Source organism: Oncorhynchus mykiss, chromosome 15 (genome assembly GCF_057628025.1).
Source record: "Oncorhynchus mykiss isolate SJ-2025 chromosome 15, ASM5762802v1, whole genome shotgun sequence".
Lineage (NCBI taxonomy): Eukaryota > Metazoa > Chordata > Actinopteri > Salmoniformes > Salmonidae > Oncorhynchus > Oncorhynchus mykiss.
The window spans coordinates 67,881,815-67,909,199 of record NC_143036.1 but is presented as its reverse complement, the minus strand read 5'-3'; the positions used below and the strand labels follow the sequence as shown (position 1 = coordinate 67,909,199).

At 44.9% G+C, this 27,385-nt stretch overlaps 1 protein-coding gene across 1 annotated transcript in view; it reads left to right on the top strand.

Annotated features, from left to right (window-relative positions):
• LOC118938825 (hepatocyte growth factor) overlaps window positions 1–27,385 on the top strand; it is a 42,948-nt gene that overhangs the window by 5,123 nt on the left and 10,440 nt on the right. The window contains exons 2-13 of the mRNA XM_090199125.1: window positions 76–229; window positions 522–634; window positions 1,242–1,356; window positions 10,543–10,685; window positions 11,278–11,398; window positions 11,828–11,946; window positions 17,929–18,094; window positions 18,254–18,387; window positions 21,154–21,247; window positions 22,469–22,590; window positions 24,924–24,959; window positions 25,247–25,361. Coding sequence (XP_090055251.1) covers window positions 76–229; window positions 522–634; window positions 1,242–1,356; window positions 10,543–10,685; window positions 11,278–11,398; window positions 11,828–11,946; window positions 17,929–18,094; window positions 18,254–18,387; window positions 21,154–21,247; window positions 22,469–22,590; window positions 24,924–24,959; window positions 25,247–25,361 — 1,432 coding nt within the window. The remainder of the gene's footprint in view (window positions 1–75; window positions 230–521; window positions 635–1,241; window positions 1,357–10,542; window positions 10,686–11,277; window positions 11,399–11,827; window positions 11,947–17,928; window positions 18,095–18,253; window positions 18,388–21,153; window positions 21,248–22,468; window positions 22,591–24,923; window positions 24,960–25,246; window positions 25,362–27,385) is intronic.

Here is a 27,385-nt window from a genome sequence, read left to right as displayed (position 1 = left end):
AGAAGTATCATCTCTGTCCTGTCTCAGAGTGCAGGAAGCAGTTGTTACAGAAGTATCATCTCTGTCCTGTCTCAGAGTGCAGGAAGCAGTCGTTACAGCAGTACCAGAAGAGTGAGGACACCAGGCTGCTGTGTCCAGATTGCCCCCAGCCCTCCATGGTCAAGAACACCCGCTCACTGGAGCACTGTGCTCGCAAGTGCAGCAAGAACAAGAAAACCTTCACCTGCAGGTGCATCTCACACAAACAAAGAAGATGGTCATAGAGACAGATGCATGCAAAATGCACAACTGTTTCACACATGTTTCTCTCTCTTCCTCACTCACTCACTCACTCACTCACTCACTCACTCACTCACTCACTCACTCACTCACTCACTCACTCACTCCCTCACTGTTTCTCCATCTTTCTCTCTCGCCAGTGACCTACATTTTCCCTCTTTCCCCCTCCTCCCTTCATACAGCCTTCATATTTCTTATCACCCAGTGCTCATCTCTCAACTACTTCCTGTCTGTTCTTACAGGGCATTCTACTTTGACCATCAAAACAGGAAATGCCACTTGCTTCCCTTTGACCGCTTCATGGACAGTGCTCACAGGGAACACAGGGTGAACTTTGACCTTTATGAGAAAAAAGGTAAATATAACTGTTGACTTTAGCTCAAACATGACATTTTATCCTTACACTGTCGCTTTTCCCCCTCCAAAGCCTCGTAAAATGTTGTCTTGGAAAAAACGCTGGATAACCGTTAATGTTGACTCTGCGAGATCTGCCTCAAACACGGCATCATACACTCTCTCTTTTCTCCGAAACGTTCTGAGATGTCAGTGGAATGTTTATAGACGTTTATAGCAATGCAGATATGTTGTTTGTCTAGAGTGATGGTTCTTGTGGTGTGACGGATCCTTCGAGCTTGACTTTCTAAGGTTTAAGAGCTCTCGATGTCTGTTGACACAACAACTGCCTTCCCGCTCTAGTTATGTAACTCCAGTGGCCAGAGATGTGCACACAAACATGCGGTGAACCAACCAGAGCATAAACAACATGGCCGCTGTTTACAGTTTGGACCCAAGGGATTGTTTAAGCTGTGGAGTCTCGCGCTTGAGAATTGACGAAACGCCCCAAAGTGACATTTAATTAACTTTAGGGAGCTATATCTTCCATGCAAATAATGACAGTGTTTTGCTAACTCTGACATGAATGTTTGTGTCTCTGTCTTTCTCTCTCGTCTTGGCATTTTTAGATTATGTGAGGGAGTGTATCATCGGTTCCGGGGTGAACTACAAAGGCAGGAGGGCGGTAACCAAGGCCAAGATTCCCTGTCAGTCATGGGCTGAATCCTTCCCTCACGAACACACGTAATTTTCTCTATTTTACCGAATTTTTTTATGTTATTTTTCTGTGGGATGTGCAGATTTGTCAGTCTGTGGTATTTCTAAGGCTTTGTTAGAGTGTTGGGCCTTGTAGGCTAAAGTGGGATTGTTGGGTGACATACTCAGATGGTTAATGACTTGAGCTCCTTCTGTGTAAAACTCTTTGAGACAGAATGTCTCCCCCTCTTCTCACATCAGTGACTGGAAGAGCCAAACACTTATACATCACTTAAACACTGTAGCGTTATGACACATACACACCTAACACACACACACACACCCACATCCTACCCCCCCTAGACCTATCCCGTCTTACATCGCTCTAGTTAAACAAAAAACAAATTGTCAGAGAGGGAGGGAGGCTTGGCAGAAAGGAAAGAGGAAAGGTCATCAAGTACAGTAGGTACAGCAGGAAAAGCTCTCAGGTTAAGCTATGTGAGACCAGTGAATATCTAATGATGGTTTGGAGCCAGGTTGTTGTTAGCACTGCTCGTTAGCCGCAAGACATTTTAACAGCAATGTTTGGGGTCGGAGAGGAAGGAGAGAGGAGATAATGGAGATGAAATTAAAGAAGAGTGGAGAGAGAAAGAGGGATGGAGGGAGTGAACGAAAGAGAGAAAGTAGGCAGGGAAAGAGGGGGAGATAGAGAAACAGATGGAGAGAGATGGATAGAGAGAGAAAAAGAAAGAAACAAGGAAGGAGAGAGAGTGAAGGGAGAGAGAGAGTAGAGAAAGAGAGAGAGAGTGTGTAGAGAGAGTGTAGAAAGAGTGTAGATAGAGTGTAGAGAGGGAGAGAGAGAGAGAAAGAAAGAAAGAAAGTGTAGAGAGAGAGAAGAGAGAGAGTAAAGAGAGCGCAGAGAGAGTAGAGATGTATAGACTGAGGTAATGTGCTATGTGCTCTCCAGCTGAGCTCACTAAGCCACAGACATGAGAAAAATGCAAGCCTCCGACCGAGATGAAAATACAGGGCCCACTCTCACCTCCCCCAGGACACCTTGACTCTCCCCCTCCGCCCCCTCCTCCCCTCCTCCTTGATCAGCTGCCGGATTATTCATGCAAACTGTCTGACTGATTGAATGAATCACATATGCACAGACAGACAGAGAGATGGATATGCACACAGACCCCAGCACAAATGGACAGATGTACAGACCTCTAAATATTCCTGCGTTTGATATACAGCCTAGTTCAGCGACCTTTTCTGACGAGTAACTGAATGCATCGTAGCACCCTCCAGTTGAACCACAACACAAGTTTGTTCCCCTCTCCTTAAGGGGTGAGAGTTGCAGCTGGTTAGCGTGAGACTGTCCCGGTGTGTGAGAATTACACATAATGAAGCATGCATCATTTGGGTTTCATGTAACTATTATTGGAATGCTTGACTGATCACTGATTGCAGGTGTGACTTTTCAGGGCTAACATCTGCTGTCTGATGTTAGGACTTGGATTGTAATATCACTAAAGGATATAGTGAAGTTGGTATAGTAGCTTGTTAGGTAAAGATTGTGTAGTCAGTTGTATTAAAGTGTATTTGGAGGTTGCTCTATTGCAGGGTACTCAAGTCTTACCCTACGAGGTCCAGAGCCTGCTGCTTTTCTCTTCTACCTGATCATTTATTGCACACACCTGGTGTCCCAGGTATAAATCAGTCCCTGATTAGAGGGGAATCACACACCTGGTGTCCCAGGTATAAATCAGTCGCTGATTAGAGGGGAATCACACACCTGGTGTGTCAGGTATAAATCAGTCCCTGATTAGAGGGGAATCACACACCTGGTGTCCCAGGTATAAATCAGTCCCTGATTAGAGGGGAATCACACACCTGGTGTCCCAGGTATAAATCAGTCGCTGATTAGAGGGGAATCACACACCTGGTGTCCCAGGTATAAATCAGTCCCTGATTAGAGGTGAATCACACACCTGGTGTCCCAGGTATAAATCAGTCCCTGATTAGAGGAGAATCACACACCTGGTGTCCCAGGTATAAATCAGTCGCTGATTAGAGGGGAATCACACACCTGGTGTGTCAGGTATAAATCAGTCCCTGATTAGAGGGGAATCACACACCTGGTGTCCCAGGTATAAATCAGTCGCTGATTAGAGGGGAATCACACACCTGGTGTCCCAGGTATAAATCAGTCGCTGATTAGAGGGGAATCACACACCTGGTGTCCCAGGTATAAATCAGTCCCTGATTAGAGGGGAATCACACACCTGGTGTCCCAGGTATAAATCAGTCGCTGATTAGAGGGGAATCACACACCTGGTGTCCCAGGTATAAATCAGTCCCTGATTAGAGGAGAATCACACACCTGGTGTCCCAGGTATAAATCAGTCGCTGATTAGAGGGGAATCACACACCTGGTGTCCCAGGTATAAATCAGTCGCTGATTAGAGGGGAATCACACACCTGGTGTCCCAGGTATAAATCAGTCGCTGATTAGAGGGGAATCACACACCTGGTGTCCCAGGTATAAATCAGTCGCTGATTAGAGGGGAATCACACACCTGGTGTGTCAGGTATAAATCAGTCCCTGATTAGAGGGGAATCACACACCTGGTGTCCCAGGTATAAATCAGTCCCTGATTAGAGGGGAATCACACACCTGGTGTCCCAGGTATAAATCAGTCGCTGATTAGAGGGGAATCACACACCTGGTGTCCCAGGTATAAATCAGTCCCTGATTAGAGGTGAATCACACACCTGGTGTCCCAGGTATAAATCAGTCCCTGATTAGAGGAGAATCACACACCTGGTGTCCCAGGTATAAATCAGTCGCTGATTAGAGGGGAATCACACACCTGGTGTGTCAGGTATAAATCAGTCCCTGATTAGAGGGGAATCACACACCTGGTGTCCCAGGTATAAATCAGTCGCTGATTAGAGGGGAATCACACACCTGGTGTCCCAGGTATAAATCAGTCGCTGATTAGAGGGGAATCACACACCTGGTGTCCCAGGTATAAATCAGTCCCTGATTAGAGGGGAATCACACACCTGGTGTCCCAGGTATAAATCAGTCGCTGATTAGAGGGGAATCACACACCTGGTGTCCCAGGTATAAATCAGTCGCTGATTAGAGGGGAATCACACACCTGGTGTCCCAGGTATAAATCAGTCGCTGATTAGAGGGGAATCACACACCTGGTGTCCCAGGTATAAATCAGTCGCTGATTAGAGGGGAATCACACACCTGGTGTCCCAGGTATAAATCAGTCGCTGATTAGAGGGGAATCACACACCTGGTGTCCCAGGTATAAATCAGTCGCTGATTAGAGGGGAATCACACACCTGGTGTCCCAGGTATAAATCAGTCCCTGATTAGAGGAGAATCACACACCTCGTGTCCCAGGTATAAATCAGTCGCTGATTAGAGTGGAATCACACACCTGGTGTGTCAGGTATAAATCAGTCGCTGATTAGAGGGGAATCACACCTGGTGTGTCAGGTATAAATCAGTCCCTGATTAGAGGGGAATCACACACCTGGTGTCCCAGGTATAAATCAGTCGCTGATTAGAGGGGAATCACACACCTGGTGTCCCAGGTATAAATCAGTCGCTGATTAGAGGGGAATCACACCTGGTGTGTCAGGTATAAATCAGTCCCTGATTAGAGGGGAATCACACACCTGGTGTCCCAGGTATAAATCAGTCGCTGATTAGAGTGGAATCACACACCTGGTGTGTCAGGTATAAATCAGTCCCTGATTATAGGGGAATCACACACCTGGTGTGTCAGGTATAAATCAGTCCCTGATTAGAGGGGAATCACACACCTGGTGTCCCAGGTATAAATCAGTCGCTGATTAGAGTGGAATCACACACCTGGTGTGTCAGGTATAAATCAGTCCCTGATTAGAGGGGAATCACACACCTGGTGTCCCAGGTATAAATCAGTCGCTGATTAGAGGGGAATCACACACCTGGTGTGTCAGGTATAAATCAGTCCCTGATTAGAGGAGAATCACACACCTGGTGTCCCAGGTATAAATCAGTCGCTGATTAGAGGGGAATCACACACCTGGTGTGTCAGGTATAAATCAGTCCCTGATTAGAGGGGAATCACACACCTGGTGTCCCAGGTATAAATCAGTCGCTGATTAGAGGGGAATCACACACCTGGTGTGTCAGGTATAAATCAGTCCCTGATTAGAGGGGAATCACACACCTGGTGTGTCAGGTATAAATCAGTCCCTGATTAGAGGGGAATCACACACCTGGTGTCCCAGGTATAAATCAGTCCCTGATTAGAGGGGAATCACACACCTGGTGTGTCAGGTATAAATCAGTCCCTGATTAGAGGGGAATCACACACCTGGTGTGTCAGGTATAAATCAGTCCCTGATTAGAGGGGAATCACACACCTGGTGTGTCAGGTATAAATCAGTCCCTGATTAGAGGGGAATCACACACCTGGTGTCCCAGGTATAAATCAGTCACTAATTAGAGGTGAATCACACACCTGGTGTCCCAGGTATAAATCAGTCACTAATTAGTGGGGAATCACACACCTGGTGTGTCAGGTATAAATCAGTCCCTGATTAGAGGGGAATCACACACCTGGTGTCCCAGGTATAAATCAGTCGCTGATTAGAGGGGAATCACACACCTGGTGTGTCAGGTATAAATCAGTCCCTGATTAGAGGAGAATCACACACCTGGTGTCCCAGGTATAAATCAGTCACTAATTAGAGGGGAATCACACACCTGGTGTCCCAGGTATAAATCAGTCACTAATTAGAGGTGAATCACACACCTGGTGTCCCAGGTATAAATCAGTCACTAATTAGAGGTGAATCACACACCTGGTGTGTCAGGTATAAATCAGTCCCTGATTAGAGGAGAATCACACACGTCGTGTCCCAGGTATAAATCAGTCCCTGATTAGAGGAGAATCACACACCTCGTGTCCCAGGTATAATTTAGTCCCTGATTAGAGGAGAATCACACACCTCGTGTCCCAGGTATAATTTAGTCCCTGATTAGAGGAGAATCACACACCTCGTGTCCCAGGTATAATTTAGTCCCTGATTAGAGGAGAATCACACACCTCGTGTCCCAGGTATAATTTAGTCCCTGATTAGAGGAGAATCACACACCTCGTGTCCCAGGTATAATTTAGTCCCTGATTAGAGGAGAATCACACACCTCGTGTCCCAGGTATAATTCAGTCCCTGATTAGAGGGGAACAATGGAAAAAAGAGGTCCAGAGTTGAGTTTGAGGGCTGTTTTTATCTGGTTCCAGAGTTCTTCATTGTAACATTTTGAACTTGTATCATTTCCCGCTAGATCATAATGCTGTCATTTCAGCATGCAGTTTTCCAGTTTCCAGTTTACTGGGGCTAAATCTAAAGACAAGCTGGTGTGTTTATCCTTGTCCAGAGAGAGAGATGGGGAGAGAGAGACACACACACACAGAAAGAGAGAGAGAGAGACACACACAGAGATAGAGTGAGAGGCACAGAGAGAGAGAAAGAAACATGAGAGACCCAGAGAGAGACAAAGAGAGGGAGACAGTGAGAGAGACACAGAGAGAGACACACAGTGAGAGAGACGTAGTGAGACAGTGAGAGAGACACAGTGAGAGAGACACAGTGATGGATGTGGAGAAAAAGAGGGAGAGGTCCAAATAGAAAGCCAGACCTATGTGCATAGTGTCTGCCTGCAACACCATAGGGACCCCTCCTCGACAAGGAGATGAATAGTTGGCTAACATCTGTTAGCCCAACATCATTACTTTCTTTCCTCCTCTATACTGTATATACAGACACAGACAGGCAGGCAGTAAATCTTCTTACTGGCTCCTCTCTCTCCTCATGTGGAGCTGGGGGTGCAGCTCACCAGATAAAGTGAAATCCTGTATTTTTTTTAATGACATTCTGATAGACTTTTATGACGTTAAAGGAACGTGTTGATATGTTAATAAGCAGGACTCAACTCATTATGTTTTTGGCTGTTGGCAGGCAGTCGGTCAGGTCCAAGTTGAAGTCTGGCCCTGTCCAAAATAAGCTCCTAGATCCTTGGTACTACATGTGGATGCAACTTAATGGTATAGGCAAGTAATATGGTCAGATCTACACTAGTGTCTAGGGGGCTTCTGGGCTTGTGGTTGTCTCTGGACTGGGCATTAGACTACCACGTGGATGGAAGGGTTTTGGTTCATAGCAGACTGGACTCCCACTATTTCACTGAAGACTCTCTCGTGGTCTAAGTTAGATCTCTGCGTTTCCTCTGGCAATGGGATGAGTGATGTTGTGCATTAGTGGAGTTCTATGGAGGTCGGAGGGCACAGGGGGGAGTGCCGAGCCGGCTCTCCCCCAAGAAAGGGCCCTGGCATTGGGGTTGAGGGTTGAACCAAGCTGCTGATAGGAAGGCGTTGGGGTTGAGGGCTGAGCCGAGCTGCTGATAGGAAGGCCCCTCTGGTTTTCTTTCTATTCATTTTTTTATTCTCCATCTCTCTTTCCATGTCTCAGCATCTCTTCTGTTGCTCTCTTTCCATGTCTCAGCATCTCTTCTGTTGTTCTCTTTTCATGTCTCCAGCATCTCTTCTGTTGCTCTCTTTCCATGTCTCAGCATCTCTTCTGTTGCTCTCTTTCCATGTCTCAGCATCTCTTCTGTTGCTCTCTTTCCATGTCTCAACATATCTTCTGTTGTTCTCTTTCCATGTCTCAGCATATCTTCTGTTGCTCTCTTTCCATGTCTCAGCATCTCTTCTGTTGCTCTCTTTCCATGTCTCAGCATATCTTCTGTTGCTCTCTTTCCATGTCTCAGCATATCTTCTGTTGCTCTCTTTCCATGTCTCAGCATCTCTTCTGTTGCTCTCTTTCCATGTCTCAGCATCTCTTCTGTTGCTCTCTTTCCATGTCTCAGCATCTCTTCTGTTGTTCTCTTTCCATGTCTCAGCATCTCTTCTGTTGTTCTCTTTCCATGTCTCAACATATCTTCTGTTGTTCTCTTTCCATGTCTCAGCATATCTTCTGTTGTTCTCTTTCCATGTCTCAGTATCTCTTCTGTTGCTCTCTTTCGATGTCTCAGCATCTCTTCTGCTGCTCTCTTTCCATGTCTCAGCATATCTTCTGTTGCTCTCTTTCCATGTCTCAGCATATCTACTGTTGCTCTCTTTCCATGTCTCAGCATCTCTTCTGTTGCTCTCTTTCCATGTCTCAGCATCTCTTCTGTTGCTCTCTTTCCATGTCTCAGCATATCTTCTGTTGCTCTCTTTCCATGTCTCAGCATATCTTCTGTTGTTCTCTTTCCATGTCTCAGCATCTCTTCTGTTGCTCTCTTTCCATGTCTCAGCATCTCTTCTGTTGCTCTCGTTCCATGTCTCAACATATCTTCTGTTGTTCTCTTTCCATGTCTCAGCATATCTTCTTTTGCTCTCTTTCCATGTCTCAGCATCTCTTCTGTTGCTCTCTTTCCATGTCTCAGCATCTCTTCTGTTGCTCTCTTTCCATGTCTCAACATATCTTCTGTTGTTCTCTTTCCATGTCTCAGCATATCTTCTTTTGCTCTCTTTCCATGTCTCAGCATCTCTTCTGTTGCTCTCTTTCCATGTCTCAGCATCTCTTCTTTTGCTCTCTTTCCATGTCTCAGCATCTCTTCTGTTGCTCTCTTTCCATGTCTCAACATATCTTCTGTTGCTCTCTTTCCATGTCTCAGCATCTCTTCTGTTGCTCTCTTTCCATGTCTCAGCATCTCTTCTTTTGCTCTCTTTCCATGTCTCCAGCATCTCTTTTTTGTATTTTTATTTCTCCATCATCAAATCAAATCACATTTATTTATATAGCCCTTCGTACATCAGCTGATATCTCAAAGTGCTGTACAGAAACCCAGCCTAAAATCCAAAACAGCAAGCAATGCAGGTGTTGAAGCACGTTGGCTAGGAAAAACTCCCTAGAAAGGCCAAAACCTAGGAAGAAACCTAGAGAGGAACCAGGCTATGAGGGGTGGCCAGTCCTCTTCTGGCTGTGCTGGGTGGAGAGTACAACAGAACATGGCCAAGATGTTCAAATGTTCATAAATGACCAGCATGGTCAAATAATAGGTCTGGGATAGGTAGCACATCCGGTGAACAGGTCAGGATTCCATAGCCGCAGGCAGAACAGTTGAAACTGGAGCAGCAGCACGGCCAGGTGGACTGGGGACAGCAAGGAGTCATCATGCCAGGTAGTCCTGAGGCATTTCCTACGGCTCAGGTCCTCCGAGAGAGAGAAAGAAAGAGAGAATGAGAGAATTAGAGAGAGCATACTTAAATTCACACAGGACACCGGATAAGACAGGAGAAGTACTCCAGATATGACAAACTGACCCTAGCTCCCCGACACAAACTACTGCAGCATAAATACTGGAGGCTGAGACAGGAGGGGTCAGGAGACACTGTGGCCCCATCCGATGATACCCCCGGACAGGGCTAACAGGAAGGATATAACACCACCCACTTTGCCAAAGCACAGCCCATATGCTTCACATGGTACTTTTACTCCCAAAAGGTGTGTGTGTGTGTGTGTGTGTGTGTGTGTGTGTGTGTGTGTGTGTGTGTGTGTGTGTGTGTGGGTGTGTGTGTGTGTGTGTGTGTGTGTCCATGTGTGTCTCCCCTGACCCTTCTGCTGAACTAATGTGCAATGCAGAAGAAATAGATTATGTTTCAATTTGTGAAGTTGGTGAAAACAAGAAATGGTTGAGCTGCTGTTTCTGATTGGTAGTTGTGTGGTCAAATCCGTGTTGTGAGACTGTGCATGTGTAGCAGTTACTGGCTGATTTACAGGCCAGACTGGAAGCATTTACTGGTAGATTAGCCTGAGGGCATGGAATGAATGTGAAGGGAGGATGTACTAGAAGATAATATTTTCCATTTTCTATACATTTTTATTACACTTTGTCTATATTACTATGGTCCAAGATAATGTAGCGATGTAGCTAAGTTAGCATGTTGCGACTCTACCAACTGTCTTTGTTTTTGGCTCAGTTTTTAGCGTGCTATCCTTCGGAGCTAAGGGCCCCCAATTCACGTCAATATCTAAGAGAAACCCACAGAAATCACATCTTAAACAAAATTAAGTTCTACAACTTTATGAGTCCTAAAACAGCAACTCCTATTGTGCTTGTCACACACATTTGGTCATTCCCACTTCATGCTTAGTAGTGTTTTTCTCCACACTTTCCCACAGCTTCCAGCCGGCGAGACTAGGCAAGAAGGACCTGAACGGGAACTTCTGCCGTAACCCCAAGAACGAGAGCAGTGGGCCCTGGTGTTTCACTACAGACCCAGAGGTCAGGCACCAAGAGTGTGGCCTGCCTCAGTGCTCCCAAGGTAACACCTCAACCAGCAGAGTCCAATTACACGTTGGGGCCAGTTTCCCAGACACAGGTTAAGCCTAGTGCTGGATTTAAGAGCACTTTCAATTGAGATTATCTTTAGTCTAGGACTAGGCTTAATCTGTGCTTGGAAAAATGGCCCTTTGGTTTGCCCAACATAGACATCTTTGAAATGTCAATGATATGTCATTTACTGGAGTGAAGCTGATTTGTTGTCGAAAAGCAGCCATATTTTTGGAAGTTTTTTTCAACTGAACTCTGCTTGCTAATAGTGTACCACTGCGGTCTGATAACAACCCTCTGTTATCCCGATAACAACCTAGAAAAACATATCTTGTGCTCTTGTAGCTGAACAAGAATGTTGTTTTTGACGCACCAGGGAATACCAATTCACTACCGTGTCAAGAAATGTTTAGTATGCTAGTATATTAGTTCTCATTGAATATTGTACAAAGATTGAGAGATAAGCATGTTGCTAACATTATTAAAGTGATCAACTTTACAATAAGATGAAAGTCAGACTGTTATTTAGTCATCTTTAATCGTGTTATGGGAAGGTTGCGCTAACGTTGTTTTTGCGTTTGCAGTGGAGTGTATGAGGTGTAACGGGGAAGACTACAAAGGGCCGATGGATCACACAGAGAGTGGGAAGGAGTGTCAGAGATGGGATTCATCCAAGCCCCACAGACACCCCTACCAACCTAAAAAGTGAGTAAGGAAACCCATAGCCTTATGTATTCATAGCACAGTAAGTTATGGCTAACGTTACTTACTTTTAAATGAATTACTCCTTTTTATTACTTCAAAGTAAATTGTTTGTGATCTTTGGATTAGCCCACTGCTGTTAGTTAGTCAACCTTCTGTATGCAGTGAATGTGGTGAAGGTCTGTGGATGAATGTATACTCAGACCCACCACACTGCAGTCCCTCATCAAGTTCTACACACACACACACACACACACACACACACACACACACACACACACACACACACACACACACACACACACACACACACACACACACACACAGCTGCACAAACGCTCCCTCTATCCTAATACACAGGAGATGAACCCATGTAGCATAACTCTCTCTGTCTCTGTCTCTTTCATTTTTTTTTCATATTTTTCTTCACAGGTACCCTGATAAAGGGCTGAATGACAACTACTGTCGGAATCCGGACAACCGTTTGCGTCCGTGGTGTTACACCATGGACCCACAAACACCCTGGGAGTACTGCAACATCAGTGTGTGTGGTGAGTGTGTGCACTTTCTACTGTCTTCCTCTTTATCCCAAATAGTGAAATGTCTAATGTCTAACGACTGTCTAATGATACTGGTATGGCATACCAACGCTTAGAATGTGGAAGGACAGACATGTTAGATAATCAGTCTGGTTTTGTGGTCTCAGCATATTGTTCTGTTGGGTTCTGTTGTGTTCTGTTGGGTTGTGTTGGGTCGAGGTGGAGCAGGAAGCACTCACATAGTAAAGAATAGTGGATGGTACACATTTTCTTACACACACACACCTCGTCCGGATCCTCATTAATGCGATGTCACAGCTCCCTCGTTGAGAGAGGGGGCCCCTGTCCCTCCCAATACTTCTCCATTCTCTCACACACATTCCCTATTCCCTACAGTGAGGGAAAAAAGTATTTGATCCCCTGCTGATTTTGTACGTTTACCCACTGACAAAGAAATGATTGGTCTATAATTTTAATGGTACGTTTATTTGAACAGTGAGAGACAGAATAACAACAACAAAAATCCAGAAAAACACATGTCAAAAATGTAAAAAATTGATTTGCATTTTAATGAGGGAAACAAGTATGTGACCCCTCTGCAAAACATGACTTAGTACTTGGTGGCAAAACCCTTGTTGGCAATCACAGAGGTCAGATGTTTCTTGTAGTTGGCCACCAGGTTTGCACACATCTCAGGAGGAATTTTGTCCCACTCCTCTTTGCAGATCTTTTCCAAGTCATTAAGGTTTCGAGGCTGACGTTTGGCAACTCGAACCTTCAGCTCCCTCCACAGATTTTCTATGGGATTAAGGTCTGGAGACTGGCTAGGCCACTCCAGGACCTTAATGTGCTTCTTCTTGAGCCACTCCTTTGTTGCCTTGGCCGTGTGTTTTGGGTCATTGTCATGCTGGAATACCCATCCACGACCCATTTTCAATGCCCTGGCTGAGGGAAGGAGGTTCTCACCCAAGATTTAACGGTAGATGGCCCCGTCCATCGTCCCTTTGATGCGGTGGAGTTGTCCTGTCCCCTTAGCAGAAAAACACCCCCAAAGCATAATGTTTCCACCTCCATGTTTGACGGTGGGGATGGTGTTCTTGGGGTCATAGGCAGCATTCCTCCTCCTCCAAACACGGCGAGTTGAGTTGATGCCAAAGAGCTACATTTTGGTCTCATCTGACCACAACACTTTCACCCAGTTGTCCTCTGAATCATTCAGATGTTCATTGGCAAACTTCAGACAGGCATGTATATGTGCTTTCTTGAGCAGGGGGGCCTTGCGGGCGCTGCAGGATTTCCCTCCTTCACGGCATAGTGTGTTACCAATTGTTTTCTTGGTGACTATGGTCCCAGCTGCCTTGAGATCATTGACAAGATTTCCCGTGTAGTTCTGGGCTGATTCCTTACTGTTCTCATGATCATTGCAACTCCACGAGGTGAGATCTTGCATGGAGCCCCAGGCCGAGGGAGATTGCCAGTTCTTTTGTGTTTCTTCCATTTGCAAATAATCGCACCAACTGTTGTCACCTTCTCACCAAGCTGCTTGGCGATGGTCTTGTAGCCCATTCCAGCCTTGTGTACGTCTACAATCTTGTCCCTGACATCCTTGGAGAGCTCTTTGGTCTTGGCCATGGTGGAGAGTTTGGAATCTGATTAATTGATTGCTTCTGTGGACAGGTGTCTTTTATACAGGTAACAAACTGAGATTAGGAGCACTCCCTTTAAGAGTGCGCTCCTAATCTCAGCTTGTTACCTGTATAAAAGACACCTGGGAGCCAGAAATCTTTCTGATTGAGAGGGGGTCAAATACTTATTTCCCTCATTAAAATGCAAATCAATTTATAACGTTTTTGACATGCGTTTTTCTGGATTTTGTTGTTGTTATTCTGTCTCTCACTGTTCAAATAAACCTACCATTAAAACGATAGACTGATCATGTCTTTGTCGTTACAAAATCAGCAGGGGATCAAATACTTTTTTCCCTCACTGTATATATGCCCATACAACTTCACTAAACAAACCATAATCTCCCCCATTAGTCCTTCCTAGCAGTGGAACAGAATACGAGACTCCCACAGAATTCAATAGAACTCTTCAATATTTCTATGTATTTATCTGTATGGGGATTCTACTGTGATCAGAAGGGAAGAGAGTGGACCACACTGAGTCTGTAGAGGGGCTTTCTAACTTTATTTAACCAGGAAAGAGCCTTGAGGTTAGAAACCTCTTTTGCGAGGGCAACCACTGTGATTGAAGTGGTGGTTTTAGGGAGGTCCGGGTTGTGGTTTTGAGAGTGCCAAAGTTTTTTTTGGTAGAGGGGCCACAATGGTGGTTTGGGGGGATAACGAGATAAGTATAGGAGCCTTCCAAAGGAGACAGGGAGAGGCTTTGTTTGGGATATTTAGTTTTTCATGTGCCTCTAAGCTGAAAGCTATTTACCTCAGAGTGAGGCCAAGTGGGCTGTATTTGTCAACTGCAGGGGAGGAAGAGTTTGACGGTTTAAAACTTCCACTTCAAATTTTTACTAAGGCTGGGTTTACACAGGCAGCTTAATTCTGATCTTTTTCCACTAATTGGTATTTTCACCAGTCAGATCAGCTCCTTTTGCCAATAATTGGGCAAAAGATCACAATTGGGTTGCTTGTGTAAACTCATCCTTAGTCATGCATTGATGACAATGGAAGACTAACTAGAAATTTCACTTTAAGTGGAAATTATGATTCACCCTTATGAAATATATTAACTGTAGGGGGGTAGCCAAAATGGCTGAATAGCTACTGACACAGATAGTTCCAATAGATTGGGAGGCATTGGGAGTAATGTTCATCATTGTTATCAACAGAACACACAGGCGCCACAGTTGTAACATCATGGATGTTGAAACCATAACAGATTGTCAGAAGTGTTGTAGAAAGCAAGGTCCACTGAAACCCTGGCACTACAACTGAGGACCTGACTAGATGGGGGGGATGAGAGGGCGTGCTAGTGTGTTGGGGAGTTCGCTGTTTGTCTGTGTGCCTGCATACTTGCATGTGCGTGACATGACATCCTGTGTGTGTGTGTGTGTGATGAGAGAGGATAGAAACCACTTTTAGACAGTTTGATATTCTTCATCCAAAGGGATGTTCAACACTGACCTTGAGCCCACGGCCCCCCCCCCCCCCCCGGCTGAGGGCCGTGATTTACAACCGGGGAGTAAAAAATAATTTGTCCAGATGGATTCTGCGCTGCCTAACCTGTAGATAACAAAGGTGACCCGACGTTAGATGCCGGCATGCATTACATCAAGCCAAAAGAACATCCTCCTTCTGTCCTCCTCTCCAAACATTCCCTTCCTTTTTTTCTGTTCGCGGCTCATTTCTCAAACAGTATAGAAGCACAAATCCCACAAATCCGGAGGGGTTGCAGAAATTCCGATAAATCCGTCCCTGTACACTGTAACATGAAAAAGCGGAGCTCAGAGGTCTTTCGGGATCGTTTTTTTGGAGGCCAGAGGGCCAGAAAGCCTTGTTAAGCAGGCTGAATGCAGGGTTGTTTGGCTTGGCGGTGAGTACCACATCCATCAGCCCTTCGTTACAGTAACCCACCCTTACAGTCACACATGTAAGAGGCCAAGCTACCCAAGCAATAGGGATCTAGCTAGGCTCAACCCACACATGCATGTTCCTCCTGCCAAAACCTGGTATGGTACACTGTACACCATGAACGAGGCCAGTACAGTATAGGATAGAGGGGATTTGCAGATGCTAGATAGTAGATATTCCCTTTTTGTAGCCTTTTGTAGAGCTTTGAGAGCTATGTTTGAAAAGTACTTAAGTATTTTAGTACTTAACGGAGAAAGATGCCCAAACTAAACCTGTCTAAACTCTCCCAAAAATCTGTTGGATATCAGAAACTCAGATTTTCAGATACTCTTCATCTGTTTTTATAACCACTTTGTCCTGACACTCAGATATGTGATACCCAATACCCTATAACCTACCCTGGCTGTCCAGTCTGTTTGTGCAATTAGCCTAGTACTCTACGTGTTCGTTTATTGAATGGCATGACAGAGATAGAAGAGTTGGCTACAGCCCATTCCCATTAGTCTCATAATGTCAGTCTGTGGTCTGTTGTAGTGTTGGTTTCGGTATGTCTCGTGGTGGGGCACCACTGTTTTGGATAAATAGACAGATTATAGGCCATACAGTACTACAGATGTAGGCTGTTAATTTGATCACTCTTATTTTACTTATGTAAATCCCAAACCTCTGCATTTTCCTGCACCGTGGAAAATGCAGAGGTTTGTGATTTACATAAGTTCAATGAAATCTTGCACACACAGTATATTAACAGTATTGCACTTTTCATCTTTTTTCAAAAAACGTTTACCCAGCTAATAGCCTAACCACCGATCAAGCAACATTATGGACTAAACAGGATTATTTTGCTTCGATAATGCTGGTCAAATTAAGATCCAACATCTGTACTGACTGTTTATGGTCATTCGTCTCTAGGCTAAACATGACCCATTCTCTGAGATTCATCTTTCTTTTCCCTCTCTCCCTCTTTTCTTTATCCCTCCTTCCTGCCCCTCTCTCCCTCCTGCCTTCTTTGTCTGGTTTCTCTCTCTCTCTCCCTGCTGCCTTCTCTGTATGGTTTCTCTCTCTCCCTCCTGTCTTCTCTGTATGGTTTCTCCATTTCTCTCCCTCCTGTCTTCTCTGTCTGGTTTCTCCATCTCTCTCCCTCCTGTCTTCTCTGTCTGGTTTCTCCATCTCCCTCCTGCCTCCTCTGTCTGGTCTCTCTCTCTCTCCCTGCTGCCTTCTCTGTCTGGTTTCTCTCTCTCCCTCCTGCCTTCTTTGTCTGGTTTCTCTCTCTCTCTCCCTGCTGCCTTCTCTGTCTGGTTTCTCTCTCTCTCCCTGCTGCCTTCTCTGTCTGGTTTCTCCATCTCTCTCCCTCTTGTCTTCTCTGTCTGGTTTCTCCCTCTCCCTCCTGTCTTCTCTGTCTGGTTTCTCCCTCTCCCTCCTGTCTTTTCTGTCTGGTTTCTCTCTCTCTCTCCCTCCTGTCTTCTCTGTCTGGTTTCTCTCTCTCTCCCTCCTGTCTTCTCTGTCTGGGTTCTCTCTCTCTCCCTCCTGTATTCTCTGTCTGGTTTCTCTCTCTCTCCCTCCTGTATTCTCTGTCTGGTTTCTCTCTCTCTCCCTCCTATATTCCCTGTCTGGTTTCTCTCTCTCCCTCCTGTATTCCCTGTCTGGTTTCTCCATCTCTCTCCCTCCTGTATTCTCTGTCTGGGTTCTCCATCTCTCTCCCTCCTGTATTCTCTGTCTGGTTTCTCTCTCTCTCCCTCCTGTCTTCTCTGTCTGGGTTCTCTCTCTCTCCCTCCTGTATTCTCTGTCTGGTTTCTCTCTCTCTCCCTCCTGTATTCTCTGTCTGGTTTCTCTCTCTCTCCCTCCTATATTCCCTGTCTGGTTTCTCTCTCTCTCCCTCCTGTATTCCCTGTCTGGTTTCTCCATCTCTCTCCCTCCTGTATTCTCTGTCTGGGTTCTCCATCTCTCTCCCTCCTGTATTCTCTGTCTGGTTTCTCCATCTCTCTCCCTCCTGTCTTCTCTGTCTGGTTTCTCCATCTCTCTGTCTGGTTTCTCCATCTCTCTCTATCTCTCTGTCTGGTTTCTCCATCTCTCTCCCTCCTGTCTTCTCTGTCTGGCTTCTCCATCTCTCTCTATCTCTCTGTCTGGTTTCTCCATCTCTCTCCCTACTGTCTTCTCTGTCTGGCTTCTCCATCTCTCTCCCTCCTGTCTTCTCTGTCTGGTTTCTCTCTCTCTCCCTCCTGCCTTCTCTGTCTGGTTTCTCCCCTGTCAACCTCTTTACATTCTTCTTTCTGTCTATCATCTTATCTATCGCTCATCTCTCATCCTAAATCCTCTTTCTCTCTCTCTCTTGTCCCTATACCCACCCCCCTCTCTCTGTTTTCATCCCTCTCTCTCAACTTCCTTCTTCTTCTCCCCCTCTCTGTCTCAGACCCAGGTAATGACCCTGATGTGGATGCTACATCGTCGTGTTTCAGGGAGCAGGGACAGAGTTACCACGGTACTGTGAGTGTCACCCCATCGGGCGTCACATGTCAACGCTGGGACTCCCAGTTCCCCCATAACCACACCTACAGCCCGCAGAACTACAAGTGCAAGTGAGTGATGCCATTCAATACCCACATGGGTTTTCTTTTGTGTCTGTCACTGGTACGAGAAATATAGGGAAACGGACACATACAGTCATATTATTACGTATGTCCACGTGGGAAGCCGCTATTTAACCGGTGTGTACGTATCTCTCTCTTACATCACAGAGACCTGAGAGAGAACTACTGTCGGAACCCAGATGGTGCAGAGATCCCATGGTGCTTCACTACAGATCCTAACCAGAGACTAGCCTTCTGCACCCATATACCCCGGTGTGAGACAGAGAACATCGACACAGAAGGTGAGACACAGTTTTGTTTTCCACATGCTCCTCCAACCCGGCACCGAAAGACTTTGATGGAAGGACGATTGTGTTGAGCATGCCAATTATTGATTCTACTGAGACACAACACCACACAGCAGACTGGCCCCATGCAATACATTAGAACCATCACCACCTTTATTCACTTAGTACACCCAGAATTACATGTTGTGTTATGGTTCTCCCACATCAACATCTACATTAATAATAATATTGAATTTACAAAAATCCACATGCAGTATGTACACATTAATCAGCAAAAAATGTATATACATTTGAAGTCGGAAGTTTACATACACCTCAGCCAAATACATTTAAACTCAGTTTTTCACAATTCCTGACGTTTTGTCCTAGTAAAATATCCCTGTCTTAGGTCAGTTAGGATCACCACTTTATTTTAAGAATGTGAAATGTCAGAAAAATAGGAGAGAGAATGATTTATTTCAGATTTTATTTATTTCATCACATTCCCAGTGGGTCAGAAGTTTACATACACTCAAGTAGTATTTGGTAGCGTTGCCTTTAAATTGTTTAACTTGGGTTAAACGTTTCGGATAGCCTTCCACAAGCTTCCCACAATAAGTTGGGTGAATTTTGGCCCATTCCTCCTGACAGAGCTGGTGTAACTGAGTCAGGTTTGTAGGCTTCCTTGCTCGCACACGCTTTTTCAGTTCTGCCCACACATTTTCTATAGGATTGAGGTCAGGGCTTTGTGATGGCCATTCCAATACCTTGACTTTGTTGTCCTTAAACCATTTTGCCACAGCTTTGGAAGTATTTTTGGGGTCATTGTCCATTTGAAAGACACATTTGCAACCAAGTTTTAACTTCCTGACTGATGTCTTGAGATGTTGCTTCAATATATCCACATAATTATCCTCCCTCATGATACCATCTATTTTGTGAAGTGCACCAGTCCCTCCTGCAGCAAAGCACCACCACAACATGATGCTGCCACCCCTGTGCTTCACGGTTGGGATGGTGTTCTTCGGCTTGCAAGTCTCCCCCTTTTTCCTCTAAACATAACGATGGTCATTATGGCCAAACAGTTATATTTTGTTTCATCAGAACAGAGGACATTTCTCCAAAAAGTACAATCTTTGTCCCCATGTGCAGTTACAAACCGTAGTCTGACTATGGCGGTTTTGGAGCAGTGGCTTCTTCCTTGCTGAGCGGCCTTTCAGGTTATGTCGATAGGTACAAAAGGATCTATATCCACAGTAAAACGAGTCCTATGTTTCCTCCAGCATCTTCACAAGGTCCTTTGCTGTTTTTCTGGGATTGATTTGCACCTTTCGTACCAAAGTACGTTCATCTCTAGGAGACAGAACGCGTCTCCTTCCTGAGCGGTATGACGGCTGCTTGGTCTCATGGTGTTTATACTTGCGTACCATTGTTTGTACAGATGAACGTGGTACATTCAGGCGTTTGGAAATTGCTCCCAAGGATCAACCAGACTTGAGGAGGTCTACATTTTGTTTCTGAGGTCTTGGCTGATTTCTTTTGATTTTCCATTATTTCAAGCAAAGAGGCACTGAGTTTGAAGGTAGGCCTTGAAATATATCCACAGGTACACCTCCAATTTACTCAAAATTAGCCTATCAGAAGCTTCTAAAGCCATGACACCATTTTCTGGAATTTTCCAAGCTGTTTAAAAGGCACAGTCAACTTAGTGTATGTAAACTTCTGACCCACTGGAATTGTGATGCATTGAATTATAAGTGAAATAATCTGTTTGTAAACAATTGTTGGAAAAATGACTTGTAGATGTCTTAACCGACTTGACAAAACTATAGTTTGTTAACAAGACATTTGTGGAGTGTTTGAAAAACGAGTTGTAATGACTCCAACCCTAGTAAATGTAAACTTCCGACTTCAACTGTATGTGCATGGTACGGATGTTTAAACAATATACTGTATGCTATGTGAATGACTAGATATGTGGTGTAATCGGTTGTATGGCTGCTATGTACTGTATTTGCAATTGACCTCTAAACTTCAGCTGCAATATATTGAGAATGAGCTGTGGTCCCTTACTGAAACAGACGACTGGCATTCTTTTGGGCATGTTTGGTTTTGGTTTGTTTGCCCTACAAATTAATTTTCCTCAAATTACAAGAAGAAACAACAAATGGTCAGACAGCAATTCAACGTTTGCTGGAATTCTCTCTCACTCATACATGTCTATGCTTTGCATTTCAAAAGAGCTTTCTGGAGGAAAAGAGAGTGCTTTGGTCACTACAGGTACCTCTGGTTCCGCTTAGCAACAGCCAATACTGGGGAGAAATCTTCCTGGCTCTTTTATTCCATTTGGGAACCACCAATTATAGATTGGCACAACATGTTAAATAAATCCAAACCACAAATCGAGCCTGTTTCAACGTGATTTTTTTACGATGGCATCAATATCAGAATGTTGTCTCAGTGGACATACGCACACAAAAACATGTTGATTCAATGTACAATTGTAAGGCAACCAGCTGCAATAGGATTGTGAGTTTTGCTCAACAACATTTCTGTTGAACAAACTAACAATCCTATTGCAGCTGGTAGCCTAACAATTTTACGTTGAATCAACACGTTTTGTTCTACACTGTGGGTATAGCTGTGTGTGTGCGTGCGTTCGTGTCTGTGGGAGAGAGCGAAAGAGACTGTAGATGGTTATCTCAATAAACCACATATAGGGTCGGTTTAAGACTACTCCGTGTTTTATTTTCTCCTTCTCTCTATCTCTGTCTGTCCCAGATTGTTATGAGGGCAATGGAGGGAATTACACAGGCAATTTATCCAAGACCAGATCAGGAATTCCCTGCGGACTCTGGGCAAATCATAGCAACAGGTACAGTAAACCTCATACATTACACACACAACTGGAACTTACCTCTCAATCCATATTCGCATGAGAAAAAGTCAAACTATGGGTTCAAGCAATGTATGGGAAGGTTTCGTTGACATTCTTTCAAATTCTCTGGCTTTTTCGATTAACTGTTTATTGACGAGGTATTTCCCGGTGCTTAGAGAAAATCCCCTTGTAAATGAATAAATTTAAGCCGTGAAAACAAACAACGACAGGAAATCAGGGGCCCCACCCGGGTCAGTTCTGGGCCTGCTATTATTTTTCTAGCTGACAGAGAGGAAGCCTTACGGTGCTTCCAGAACTTCCAGAACACGCCACCCTGGAGGGGGGCATAGTCTGCCCCTCTCTCCACATCCGTGTGCCCCCATGCTAAAGTACCATAGCTAACGTTGGCCCTGGCTGTTAGAAATGCTTAATTTAAAGGAATTTAAAAGCCAAAATGGCAGCGACAGATGGACATGTGCCAGAGCTGACCCGTGACCCCAGGAAGTGCTTCCACGGCCCGGCAGATCAAAGCCAATCAGCTTCCCTCCTGGGCCCGCAGCCAGCGAGTCTGCCCCTCGCACAAGGTCAAGGGGTCGGCGCAGAAAAATGGCGTAAAGGTTACAGCTTGTTTAACATTGGCGGGGGAAGTGAAATTATCTTCACACTGGCTGACAAATCGGTTTCCCCCTCTCCTCACATTGTGTTTGTCTGAGGGTACCAGTCAATCCTGATCCAAGCCCTCCAACAAATTGATCACATCTAAAGACATTCCAATTATTTGAATGTATGAAACTGAAGGACTGGAATTGCTATTTCAACAAGACTACCGAAGGCATCTGTTTAGGCTCGGTTTAGTCTATGTGCAGTGAAGTATACGACCAGATCTTGAGTCCACGTTTCCAGTGTTTGGACTGTATCTTTAAGTTGAGTCTGTAGCTTCTTCCTTGTGATTGCTGGGATTGCATACTTTAATATTCCCCGGAGCACTCTCCACAAAACTGCTTTGCTTCCTTGTAAGGCCTCTGCATAGCTGGAACTCTGAGGATTCACTGCCCCGAAAGTAACAGCTGAGTCAAAGTTTCCAACCTGAATGCAGTTATGGCGTCAGACTTTTCCATGTGTATGTGTGCGTGTCTACATACAGTATATGTGTATCTACAGTATGTGTCTCTGTGTGTGTGCTTCTGCATGTGTCCTCACATATGTTGTGTTTTCCAGTGGAGAATCCAGTGTGGGTCTGGAGAGGAACCTGTGTAGGAATCCAGACCAGGATAAGCACGGTCCCTGGTGTCACACTACGGACCCCTCTATCCCATGGGACTACTGCAAGCTCAAACGCTGTAAGAATACAAAACACTGTCTTCATCCAATCTCTGTCTCATCCGCTATACACTCCTACATCGACCCTTCATCTATCCTACATCGACCATACATGTCAAGTAATCAATAATGGAGATGGTTACGTCAGCCATGCTCGTGTGGTGAGTAACATCGTCTTGTGTTTGCTCCCTGAGCTAGTGCCTAGGCTTTAGCTCAGACAGTTAAAATAGTATTGTCGTGCACAGAAGACCTGAGTTCCGACCAGTAGGTCTCATCAGCGGCCCAATCATCAGATGATGCTTCGTCTTCAGTTACTGAATGTCATTTAAGAAGTCTAGCTACACTCATAACTCTGTGTTGTTCACTCAATCTTATGGGACATCAACACAGCAATGATCTTAGTTCCATGAGTGTTACGTACGCCTCTAGGAAGAGGGAACGCAACACCCTGCTACAACTCAACTTCCCGTGGAGTGAAAGAGGTATGGGACTGTAGGTGCAAGTAAGGATGACAAAGGCAGAGATCGGTACCATTTACAGGGAATTTATTCCATCACATTGATATTTTTTGGGAAAAGGAGCTGGACGGAACCAAAGCAAAGAAAGTAAATGTCAAAGCCCCCTCTCCTACCTTACCTGCCTACCCACTACTTACCTAACTTACCCTCTCCTACCTTACCTGTCTACCCACTACTTACCTAACCTACCCTCTCCTACCTTACCTGTCTACCCACTACCTACCTAACCTACCCTCTCCTACCTTACCTGCCTACCCACTACCTACCTAACCTACCCTCTCCTACCTTACCTGCCTACCCACTACCTACCTAACCTACCCTCTCCTACCTTACCTGCCTACCCACCTAACCTACCTTACCTGCCTACCCACTACTTACCTAACCTACCCTCTCCTACCTTACCTGCCTACCCACAACTTACCTTACCTGCCTACCCACTACTTACCTAACCTACCCTCTCCTACCTTACCTGCCTACCCACAACTTACCTAACTAGCACCACCTGGCACACTAAGCCAAATTACAGGGGGTGGTCCGCCCAGGTCTTACCTAGTGTGCATAGAGAGAGTATATACACTACGGGTATATGTATGCCCTCGGGCCTCTTGCCTAAGCACTCCCAAGGTGCCTTCCCCTTCCCCCCTGGGAACAAAAACAGAATAACAAAAACAATTTCAATAATCAAAACCACTGCATCCTATTGGCACACACACATCAGAAGCAGCAGCTACACAATACTTAACAAAAACCTGTCTCTGAGCAACAACTAACACAGAATTTACCCATCAGCTCCCCAGCAACAATCAACACAGGATACAATCAGCACAGGATACAATCAGCACAGGACACAATCAACACAGGACACAATCAACACAGGACACAATCAGCACAGGACACAATCAACACAGGACACAATCAACACAGGACACAATCAACACAGGACACAATCCTCTCCCTCAGCTCTATTCTCTCAGCAATCATCTCTCTTCTGAGCAAAAGAACACGGCCTTATATTGTTTCAGAAGGAGTCTGTATTTGAAGACAGCTGTTTCCTGACGAGGGGGCGGGGTCAGCTCTCCAATTAGCAATGGGAGCCGACCAATCAGCTGCTTGGGGAAATTTCAGGAAGCCATCCTGTAACACACACATACATACGAATACACAAACCACAACACAGAAACTGGGGAACATAACAATGAGTAATACAGCTGTCGTTTTGTTTGTGACGTTTCCGTTGACGGGATTATTGCACATTTGTAACACTACAATGAATTACATAGTCTAACGACTGAAATTTGCTGCAAAGCTTCACTTACTCACATCACTTGTTACAGTTATGTTATGGCTTAGTGCAGTGATTTCATTCAGCTAGCTGGCACAGAATGGACACACTCTAATTCCCAACAGATGTCGAATCTCATCCAGACCGCTTTTATTATCTGCAAAGCCATTCACTGATTCAGAGTTTAGTGATTTGTTTTTGTTGTACCCTATATCATCTTGGCGGACTGTAATCAGTTCACATTGATGGGGAGCTTTTTCAAGTGGCCTCGCGGTTATATCTCTGTAATGTAAACATGTCGATCCGTAAAGTTTTTGGGAGCTTGACTGGAGGAAATGTATTTGCTGTGGGTTCAATTCAATATAGCCGCCCAAATGCAATGCAGATAGATGCAGAGATAATTTGAGCTAGGACTAAATGGTTGGAATAGTTTTGAAGAGGGGAGTTGAGGTTGCGTGCTTTGTATGTTAATGTTGAGTGAGTTCATGTGAAATATGTCATGTCCTGTCTTTGTGAGGTCCGTGTGTTGAATTGTTGAATTGTTTTGTTTCAGGTGATAAGTCTCCGAACATCTCTGCCCACCCAAGAAGTGAGTGTCATATTAATGTAGCATTCTCTTGCTTACTATTCACCTTCTCTCTCTCTCTCTCTCTCTCTCTCTCTCTCTCTCTCTCTCTCTCTCTATTCCTAACTTTCTCTTATAGCTGTACAGTTTATTTATTACCAGGGTTCATGCTTGGCTGGATAACTGATCACTCCCGCTGCCGTTCAATGTAGTTGACCCTGGACCAAGTATACTCTCTTCTTCAGTAATAATAGAAAGTTAAAATATTTCCCCAGAGTCTAACCCAGAATTGTCTTCTCTCTTACCCCAAGGCATCTCTCTCGTGTCTAAGACATCCTGCTTCATCCACAAGACCACCCGGATTGTTGGAGGGGCCCAGGTCCACAAGGCTAAGGATGGTAGCTGGGTTGTCAGCATCCAGAAAGGGTAAGAGCCCTCCTCTACACAGGAACACCATCGCTGAATGCACAGGAACACCCCTACTAAGTTCACAGGAACTCCCCTACTGAATGCACAGGAACGCCACTATTGAATGCACAGGAACGCCACTATTGAATGCACAGGAACATCATTACTGAATGCACAGGAACATCACTACTGAATGCACAGGAACACCACTATTGAATGCACAGGAACGCCACTATTGAATGCACAGGAACATCACTATTGAATGCACAGGAACATCACTACTGAATGCACAGGAACAACGCTACTGAATGCACAGGAACATCACTACTGAATGCACAGGAACAACGCTACTGAATGCACAGGAACGCCACTACTGAATGCACAGGAACGCCACTATTGAATGCACAGGAACGCCACTATTGAATGCACAGGAACATCACTACTGAATGCACAGGAACTCCCCTACTGAATGCACAGGAACACCACTATTGAATGCACAGGAACGCCACTATTGAATGCACAGGAACGCCACTATTGAATGCACAGGAACATCACTACTGAATGCACAGGAACATCACTACTGAATGCACAGGAACAACGCTACTGAATGCACAGGAACATCACTACTGAATGCACAGGAACAACGCTACTGAATGCACAAGAACATCCCTACTGAATGCACAGGAACACCCCTACTGAATGCACAGGAACACCCCTACTGATTGCACAGGAACACCCCTACTGAATGCACAGGAACACCACTACGGAATGCACAGAAACACCACTACGGAATGCGTGACTAATCTGGGTTTGAACCCATGTCTCTTGTGCAGGACAGTGTTAGCCAATAGAGCTAAAAGGCATTAGCTATGGGAGCTAACGTGTCTTAGGTCAGCCAGCTGAGCTGGAGTCTAGGCATTGAGGTCTCAGGCCAAGTGACTCATCACATAAGCATGGTACACCTAGTTTGAGTCTTCTGTCGGTTTGCAAGGCAAACAAGTGCTCCTGCTTTATCATTTTACGCTAAACACTTTTCAGCAAAGTGCCATTTTGTTATTGCTCTGAAGATGAAGTCCTTAAAGTGTATTCGTTTTGGCAGCTCTATGTTTGTGCTAGAACACAGCTGTACATTCTTACAAAAAAGGGTTCCAAAAAGGTTCTTCAGCTGTCCCCGTAGGAGCACCCTTTTTGGTCCCAGGTACAACCCCTTTGGGTTCCATGTAGAACCCTCTGTGGAAAGGGTTCTACATGGAACCCATAAGGATTCTACCCTGAACCAAAAGTGTTCTACCTGGAACCAAAAATGGTTCTGCTTCTGAAGAACCCTTTTTAGGTTTTAGATGGCACCTTTCTTTTCTAAGAGTTTAGTGAACTTTGTCGTATGAAAGACTTAACATGCCCATGTGTTTTATGTGCTGTATCTGCATCCTTCTGTTCAAAGACAAATAGAGGGAAGACATGAATATAAAAACATTGATGGAAGTTGAAGACTCATGTAACATAGGCATGTTAAACTTGGACACTTGAAAAAAAATGAAATAATAACAAAAAAACAAACCACAGAGACAAAATGATTGGCTGCTGAGCATATGCATTCTTCCATGTTCAAACTACCCATGTTACTGGATACTTCAACATCAATCAATATAGTTCTGGTACTGTTTTTATCCGCTTTTTGCTCTGGAACCCTTTTCCATCTCTCATTACTTAGAGTCAAACTCTGTCAGTGGTGACCAAACTTTTTTGAGCCAAGATCACTTTCTGAGTCAAAATGCAGGCTGAGATCTACCCCTCAGATTCAGTTTTAAATATGACTTTAAAAAACAAAACCCTATTCAACATGAACCTATTAAAAACAGTCCAAGGAATGCCTTGGAGATCGACCGGTCCAGGGGCGAATTGGCCATCTGGCAATTCTGGCAAATGCCACATGGGCTGGACCAGTTTTTGGTCGAAATGGACACATATTATCAAAAATAAAAACAGAAAAAGTGACATGGCCATCGGCCCATGGGCCTGTTAACAGATTTTTGTGCAATTCA